Source organism: Apaloderma vittatum, unplaced genomic scaffold, assembly GCF_000703405.1.
Source record: "Apaloderma vittatum isolate BGI_N311 unplaced genomic scaffold, ASM70340v1 scaffold34394, whole genome shotgun sequence".
Lineage (NCBI taxonomy): Eukaryota > Metazoa > Chordata > Aves > Trogoniformes > Trogonidae > Apaloderma > Apaloderma vittatum.
In genome coordinates, this window is record NW_009715051.1 from 4633 (window position 1) to 13449 (window position 8817).

At 42.8% G+C, this 8817-nt stretch overlaps 1 protein-coding gene across 1 annotated transcript; it reads left to right on the forward strand.

Annotated features, from left to right (window-relative positions):
* Positions 1 to 690: 690 nt before the first annotated feature.
* LOC104273589 (transcription factor E2F3-like) lies at positions 691 to 8080 on the forward strand (the record flags this gene model as incomplete). Its single annotated transcript, XM_009868959.1, has 6 exons — positions 691 to 767; positions 1611 to 1692; positions 3166 to 3277; positions 5238 to 5457; positions 6322 to 6480; positions 7966 to 8080. Coding segments are annotated over exons 1-6 (765 nt in total), but the record flags the coding sequence as incomplete, so codon positions are not given.
* Between the last annotated feature and the right edge of the window lie 737 nt (positions 8081 to 8817).

Below are 8817 nucleotides of genomic sequence, written 5' to 3' on the forward strand. Positions count from 1 at the left end.
TGTTGTGGTAGCTGTCTGTTTTCTTTTTTATTTTTTTTTCCTCCAATAAAGGGATTAAAGCTAAAAGGGCACAGCTACATAGGAGTCCAGGTGTCACCTGTTTTTAGTGATCTGCACCGAGTGGTGGATCCATCATTGTATCTATATCAGGAATTGCTCCTAGTGTTGGAAAAGTGAGTCAAAACACTTGATGCCACATTTTTTGTCTCCACCAAGGAGCTAGGTAGGCGTCTGGCTCAGCTCAGCTGGATGCTCTCCCGTTACCTTTACGTCTCTTGCTGGATGCATCAATTTGTGGCTTTACCTGTGCCACTGATGTGTTTTGCGACCTGTTCACAATCCCCTCAGAAAACCGACTTCCAGTTGTTGCACCCAGAAGTTCCCAGTCCTTGTGCCTCCTACCTTTCCCTGTCTTTGGGATGCTTTGTGCTGGTGTCCTTTGGCTTGTTGGTTCTTAGCGTGTCCCACAGGCTGCGTCAGAAGAGTCTGCATGGTAAGATTAATCAAATGACCCAAATAAAGACGAATAATACGAATTTATACAAAGAGTGCAAATCGGCACATCAACAACACTTGTAGCAGAAATGTTATGCAAATCAAGAGTTTTATTTTAAAAAGCTTGTTGATTTTGCTGACTGCTGAACAGGGATCTTGAGGTTTCTGAAGGCGAGTCTGATACCAGAAAGCCCGATGAATAATTTTGGAGATCGGAAGCGAGAAACTGAGAGTCATCCAGGAGCTCTAATGCAAAGAAAAATCTTTAATCTGTAAGTGAGGGAAAAAGAAATGGGGAGAATAGATCACTTCAGCCCTGCATGTTACTATTTATGAAGTTGGTAAAAAGGGAAGGAGAAGAGAGCACTGGCTGAGTGACGTGGAACATCTGGCCCGAAACGAAATGTTTTCCCCGGGGTTTGCCGAAATTACCTTCGCCGAACTCTCTTAAGCCCTTCGAAGATGTTTTGCTCTGTATCTCTCTCAGGTTGTCCGTGTGGTTCGTGCCCTACCAAATGACCACCTCTGAGCGCCGCCTCTGTCTCTTGGTGTTCACCCGGAGGCCGGTCGTGGTGGGACTGACATGAGCAGGGTGTTTCTAACATGCCCGGCCGGGCTCGTGCCAGCCGCCACGTGCAGCCGGAGGATGCCGCCGATGTTCTCGTGCTGCCAAACCCGATCATTTGAAGCTCGCAGGAGAATGTTCTCAAGTGTTTAGCCGCAAAAGCTGGGGCAAAATCCTGTTGTTTGTGTCTTGCAGACAAGTTGAGGCAGAAAGTTTTGATGTGTTAGTTTCTGCGAATCTTGGGATGTTAAGTCTTTAGTGTTTCCCCTCCTTCTCACACCTGGTTTTGAGATTCTCTTTTATCTTTAATTGTATCCCTTTGGCCTAGTCTTCCCACGCCCTGAATTGTTCCCTTTTCACCCCTCCTTCCTTTTCTCTTACAGCTCTCAGGGTGGAAAAACACTTCCATTTCACACTTGTTTTCGATATAAGTATTTCTCCCTGTGGAATAGCTGTAATCTTAATTTAATCCAATTACCGTTGGCTAAACATATTAGCTGGATGCTTTTGTTAACAGTTGACCTTTTCAAAATCTGTGTCCTTGGATTAGGGAGCTGCTGGCTCGGGGTGACAGGGAGCCAGAGGTGTTTCGTGCCCTCAGAAGCTGCCGCAAGAGCCGGGTGCCCGCGTCGGTGAGAAGGATGCGGTTAGCTCAGTTTTGCTCTGTCACCGAAGAAGAATTATTGCCTTGTCCCTTCCCATGAAACGTAGAGTGGCTCAAGCACTCTGAACATGCAGTTAGACCGTGGGCTTATTTAAGTTTCATGTGCTTTAACTTGCCTTTTAATAAGTTTGAGGTTTGCAAACAGAGTCCAGTGCAAGGATATTAGTCAGCTCTCCGTAAATAAATGCATATAAATTAGTTGGTTTAGAGCCTTCTGCGGATCCCAGACTCAAAAGTAAAATGCATGAGCTTGATCCGCAATACAGAGATATAAGTCTACAACACCACAGCAGAATGTATTTTGTCCTAGTTCCCTGAGGAGCAGAATATGATCCAACCCTTTGGGGCAAGTCTAAAGAGCAAGAAAATATGAATTATTCTACCTAACTGAATAAACAACATTCTTCAGAAACACTTATTTGGCTAAGCTTCAGTAGACGTAAACTTTTTTTGTGTGTGTGTGTGTGTGTCTTCCCAGGTAATGTTCTTCCTATTGTTAGGAGAACAAGTATCCCCAGATTTAATTTCAGCAACCTGAGTAGCCTGGCAGGGTATAGAATTGTTTCCAAAGATAGTAGATTGTGTTTCTGTCTAGGAACAAAATTCATATTGGTGGTGGATTTCACTGCAGTTTGTGCATTGCACAGTTTAAGTTTCATTCATCATTTTTATTATTCGGGATGTAGACAGCTTTCCTTTGAGCTGAAGGCAACATTTAGCAGATTTTCGGGCATCATCTTTCTCGTACCACTTTTGTTCCACCTTGCTTTTTTATGCAGGCAGCCCTAACCCAAATATGCTGGTTAATGTGAAATATATGTAGTGGTTGTGCTTTCTGTGAGGACAAAAAAGCAGAGGAGAACAGTTGTCCAGTGCTGCTCTTGATGTCATACCTTGCATTTCGTTGATGGAAAGTTTATAGCAGGGCAGGTTACTACTCTTTTCCAAACCAGCCTTTCAAATAGCGAAGGAAAAACATAACTTGTGCTGATGTTACCTGTGCACCCACTTAGGTGGGTGTAAGGGGGTTTTCCAAAAGAAATGTAGTTTTGTGGGTGTGCTCGGAAGATTCGCTGTTGGTTTTTTTTGACTGAAGTGTTCTCAGGTGAGGGTAGAAATCTTTCATGTGTATTTAAGAACATCCAGACTGGACTGAAGTAGATCATACGACTGTCACTCAGCTTATCAAATTAAGAAAATGGCTGAATTATCAGATAAAACCCCCATCAATGTAGCTTTTGAGTGACTTAAGTCCACTTTAGGATTCCAGTAAATATGTGAATTCCCTTGTGACGAATACGAGGTATAAACCTATACTGGTACCTTGCTCTGAAGAGTTCACTGCTGCCCGTCGTTCCTATAGCCCCAATATTGTGTTTGGCACAGTGAAATAAACTTCTTAAAAAAACCCAGAAAAAAACAATTGTGTTTTTTCAAACAGGCAAAACGAAGGCTGGAGCTAGGAGAAAGCGGCCACCAGTATCTTCCTGAAGGACTAAAGACTCCAAAGGGGAAAGGAAGAGCTGCAACAAGAAGTCCAGATAGCCCAAAAAGTAAGGGGAACCTGTGACGTGCTGTGTGGGGCGGAGTTTTTTATTTTACTCGCTTGAGATCGGAGCAACCCAGTACAACAAGCTGCCTTGTTGAGCTCAAAAGTGCGTTTGTTGCTCTCCTCACCCGGACGCGCGTGCCGCGTACCCATCCCTGCGCCTGCTGGGGACCTCCTCTTTGGCTGAGCATGTGATGTTGGGGATGCTTAGGAGAGGTAGACGCTGAAGAACGGAGGTGCTAGGTGGGATCACACGCACGGTTCTTAGGCAGAGGGAAGTGATTTTTGTGGGCTCCGAGCTGCCTTCTCTCCCTGTAATATTACTGCTGCCACTGCTTAGTTGCAGTAGAAGGCTAGAGCAGCAGCGGTAGTGATGGGAGAGCGGATGTGAAGGGATCCCTCCTTGTCCCTCCTCACCGCTCGGAGTGCTTGTTTCTATTGAGACAGAAAGGACAAGTGAAATTAGCTGAAGATATGAACTTGAGGTGTACAAGTTAAACAGCCACAGTTTTAAAGAAACTTGACTGAGCAAAATGAAGTCCGCTGGAAACTGAAGCACGTTCTCACAGAAGCTCTGTGCCGTTTGGAGCCCGGGGTGTTGCTGCGGTGTCCGTAAGGCCGTTCAGAGGACTTGTTGGTGCATGTGCCCTGTTCAGGGGTGGTCAAGCATTCTCTTGCCCTTGTCACTCTGGGCCTCTGATTCGTTTTCCAAACATTAAAGGAAAAACAAATGAACAAACAGAAGCCACCCTGCTGTAAATTCGCAAGGTCACCCAAGTGATGAGTGTGTTCCTCTGTTTCCCAGTGCAGCCAAGCCCTGAACCAGGGCTTGCAGAGAGAACCAGCCAGCTGTGCCTCGGCCTTTGGCTCTACCAAAGAAGCTCGTTCTACCGAAGAACGAGGCGCAGCTAGCCAGTTCCCTTTGCAGGCAGGCATGGACTTGGTTTTCATTGAGAAACCACCACATTCTTCCAAATATTTCAGTCTAAAGGTTTCCTTCTGGGTAGGATTTTGTTTTTGACCAGCTTCTGCAATTAAACACGGGACTTGAGCCTTGCGAACGTGAGAATGACCACCAGATCAGCTTAACATCCGTCCCGTGTCATACTTGAAGGGAATGAAAGGTTTGAGATGTACCAGCCCAGCAGACTTCGAATAATGGCTCGTTTCCTTTGGGTCAAAAGCCTCGAATGTTTGTTCTTAGAAATTGTTCTGATCTAAGCATATAAACTGTTAAAAAGCACATCTATTAAATATGTAGATGCTGCATTTGTGCCTGAAAGCAGCGAGTTGTCTGGTAAGATCTGAGCTGACTTGTAGTTTAGAAGGCGTGGGTCGTCTTGCCCGGTTTGAGCACTGTTTGGTTCCAGAGAAATGGTCATTATAAACTGTATCTTAGGTCAGTCTCCTCTAATTCGCTTGAGTTTTCTGTTAAGCCGTGGAGCCTGGCGCTGATGGAATCTGTCATTGTGTTCACCCACTGAAGTACACCTAAGTCCTGCTTAATTGCATGCGAAACACTTAACTTAGAAGAGGGGAAAAACCAAACCCTGGTGAAAGCTGGCTATCGGCCTGATGAAGGAGAGTCACAGGGGAATTTTTGGTATTGCTGCCAGGATAAACAGATACTAAATATACTGTGAAGAATTCACATAGCAGTGTTCTGCTCAGGCTTTTGCTACATGTATCCATCAGACTAGTGGAAATATTTGCATTTAAAAAAAAATGTATATGTTTGCTCATGTACCTGTGACTTTTGGAAAAGTACATATTGAAATACAAATAAATACCTAGAGGTAACTTGTGTCTTAATGCAGAGGTTTGAGAGATTTCTCTAGTAAAAATGAAAGAAATATGCCTCTTTGCGTTTCTGGATGCTTTCAGAACCAAAATTAAGAAAACTGATTTATCTGTTTGTTCTTTGCTTTTTTTTTTTTTTTCCCCCTCCCTCTCCTTTTTCCCAGCTCCAAAATCTCCTTCAGAAAAGACTCGGTATGATACATCACTTGGCCTTCTTACAAAGAAGTTCATTCAGCTGCTGAGCCAATCCCCTGATGGGGTCTTAGATTTGAACAGAGCAGCAGAGGTCCTCAAGGTGCAAAAAAGGAGGATTTATGATATCACCAATGTACTGGAAGGCATCCATCTCATTAAGAAAAAATCCAAAAACAACATTCAGTGGATGTGAGTATTCATTATCCCTTTCCATTACTGCTGGCCGATTTCACTGTCACAGAGCCGCAGTGTTTTTCTTTTCCCACCTTCCATTCTAATGCTTTGCTCGGAGCAATCATCTAAAATGCTTTCCACTGGGATAAAGCTTTTTTTTTCTTTTTTGTTCTGTTAAGACAACTTTTCAGTGTATGAATAGTGTTTCTCAGGGAAGTTAGAAACCAACAGTTTGTCTGAATACTGGATTAACTTGTTTGCTTCTTTCTGCAAGTGGAGTAAGTTTTTGGCCATATGTCTCTGTTGCCTTTGTTGGTGTTTTTCAGGGTGTGGTTAGAATAGAGGGGACCTAGAAGCAAGGTTTTGGAAGTGCTTAGAAATACTTGATTTTTCCATCACGGTGGCAATTCTGAAATGTGTTGTGATAAATAAAGACGCCTTTTCATAGAATCATTCAGGTGGGAAAAGCCCCTTGGGATCATTGAGTCCAACCATGAACCCTACTCTACAAAGCTCACCCCTAAACCATCTCCCCCAACACCACATCTAAAGGACCTTTCAACACCACCAGGGATGGGGACTCAGCCACCTCCCTGGGCACCCTGTTCCAGTGGCTGACTACTCTTGCTGTGAAAACCAGGGGGAAAATCCCCTCCCTACTTCTGCTGATCACACTATTTCTAATGCAAGCCAGGATGCCACTGACCTTCTTGGCCAATGGCATCCTGGAAAAGCGTAGTTTATATTGACTCGCTAAGGGCAGGCTTAGGGACAAAGGGCGAAGAACCCAACTCACAGAGTAAATCCCTGCATTTCCCCTTTCCTGTAGCATAGGGCCAAGTTTTACAGATGCTGAAAGGGAATTTTCTCCCTTTGTAGGGGCTGCAGTCTGTCAGAGGACGGTGGCATGCTCGCGCAGCGTCAAGGCCTCACGAAGGAGGTGACCGAACTGACTCAGGAAGAGAAGAAACTGGATGAGCTAATCCAAAGCTGCACCCTGGACCTCAAGCTGCTAACGGAGGACTCGGAGAATCAGAGATATCCTTTTTTCCCCAAACCTGAGAGGTGCTCAGTCTCTTTGCTGTGCCCTGTAATGCTAGAGTTCCTCTACATAATGTGGTGCAAAAAGTTAGGAATTTCCGTAAATTGGCTCAGAGGTTTTCATGTGGTTCTGCATGAAACTTGCTTAAGCTGCTTGTGCCTGTGATGCTTCTGGAGTGTAAAAACCCAACCAACCAAAAAAAACCTAGGTGGTGTATGAAGGAGCTCATGAACATCCATGATCACACGGAGTAGAACCAAGAATCTAGCTGCTTAGTAAATTACAGCATTGATCAACTTGGTGCTTTTTCAATTCTTTTGAGCCTAGAGCAAAATCTGTTATGTGTGCGGAAATTACAAAGGCGTGCGGACAGAGTCTTTGCTAAGGTAACACAGTTGTGTGTGTGCGCACTCATTGCTTGATTTTTTTTTAAATTTATTTTTTACTTTAAACTGCTGTGTATATAAATTACAGGCACAGAGAGGGAAATTCAGGCTACACAGACTTCCAACTGTAACTTGCAATGAATTTTCAGATTCCTCTGGTTAGAGAATCTATAATAGAATATCATAGATAAAGGTTTCATGAGGTTTTGAAACATCTATTTTAGACTCAATTATATAATGTAATAGCAACGCTCAGTTGCATAAGGTTCATATGACTTCTGGTCTTTTTAGCTGTTAATACGCTTTGTAATTAACCAACTCTCACTACATTTCCCACCTATTAACAAGAGAATTATTGTGACTAGAAGCACTGTGGCACCTCGACTACACAGGTCAGTACGTGAGGCACCACCATGCAGCTGCCCATTGAAGTGCTCAGGATGGTTTGGACAAATTCCCATGGAACAGCAAAATATTCGTATGCCTTCTGTGCTTAGGCAGAAATTGACCTTCTGCACTGTCAAGTTGTTTCAACAGGGTTTTAAAATAGCTTTACACAACGTAAATTAATAAATGAATATGTGAATAGTGTGTAAATGTTTATAGATTTATATGTTTGTAAGCATACAATTGTTCACACATTTATATTTGTAAACATTTACAAAATGTATATAGAAAACACCCTCAAATGAAAACTGAATTTCAAAATATATTGTGTGTATGCATCTGTAAATTCCTTTACGCTTTTTTTTGTGATTTCCAGTTCTCTGCACAAGCGTGCACAAAATCTTGCTTTATGCAGTCTGTGAGCACTTTCAGGTTGTTGAGCTTCGTCTTACGTGTGGTAAAGGGAAGAGAGAGAAACATTCAGCGAAGAGAATCTCTTTGTCACTTGGAAGAGGCCCCAGCTGTTAGATCAAGGGGAAGTTTTCATGCAGTTTTGTTGCAATCACAACCAGTGTGGAGAATAGAAAACTTTGGGCTAAGAGCAACGTAGCCATGAGAAAATGCAACAATAGGTCAGAGAATTCTGCCCCTTCTGGTAGTCTGAATATATTGTAACCCAGGTTGGTAAAATTCCTTAACAGTGATTACATTAGCTTATGTGACGTACCAAGATATTCGAAAAATTAGTGGCCTTAAAGACCAAACTGTTATAGTTGTGAAAGCTCCTCCAGAAACAAGACTTGAAGTGCCTGACCCAGTGGAGGTAAGGAGAAGCTGGCGTTTCCTGCCAGGTTTGAAATTGTTGTTCTGGAGGTGAAGCAAGCGTGGTGTGAGTCTGACTGTGACTGATGCCCGAGTGGGATTGGATTGGTGTACAGCCCCATATTCATCTGTCTTACAAACTTTAGAGACTGCATATATTTTTTTTTTTTACAAAAAGGAAGGGGAAACTTGAAAAATCGCTTTACACAGGGCAATCATTATTTTTTTTTTTTTTTTTTTTTTTTTTTAGCTCTTCAATTCCAGCTTTCCTTCAGAGGAATCCACACTCTTTTGCCATACTTTATGTAAAGAGCCTTTCCGTGACAGCTGAAATTTCTTGATTATAACATGTAACATATTTCTCTTAAATTCAGCTCTTTTTTTAAAAATTAACTTTATGTATTTTTAGTTACGAAATTTGTGGATAGCTCAATGCCTTGAGCATCTTGATAACTCATATTACTACCATCCTAACTTACTGAGATCTATGTCTTCATGTAGGATTTTCTTTTCTGAAGTATTACAGATATTGTAGAAACTTGTGTTTACTCCTAGAATCCACACTTCCTGCCTCCATCAGCATCTTTGCCAGTGACCTTTTTTTGACATATTCTCAGGGAGTAGCTTTATTTGTAATTCATTCCTGTCACGGTTTGTGAACCACGTGGTTTGACTACTCCTGGGATTTTCTCTCTTGGTGGCAAAAGCACCCTGCTTTCTGATCCCCATATCACAGAA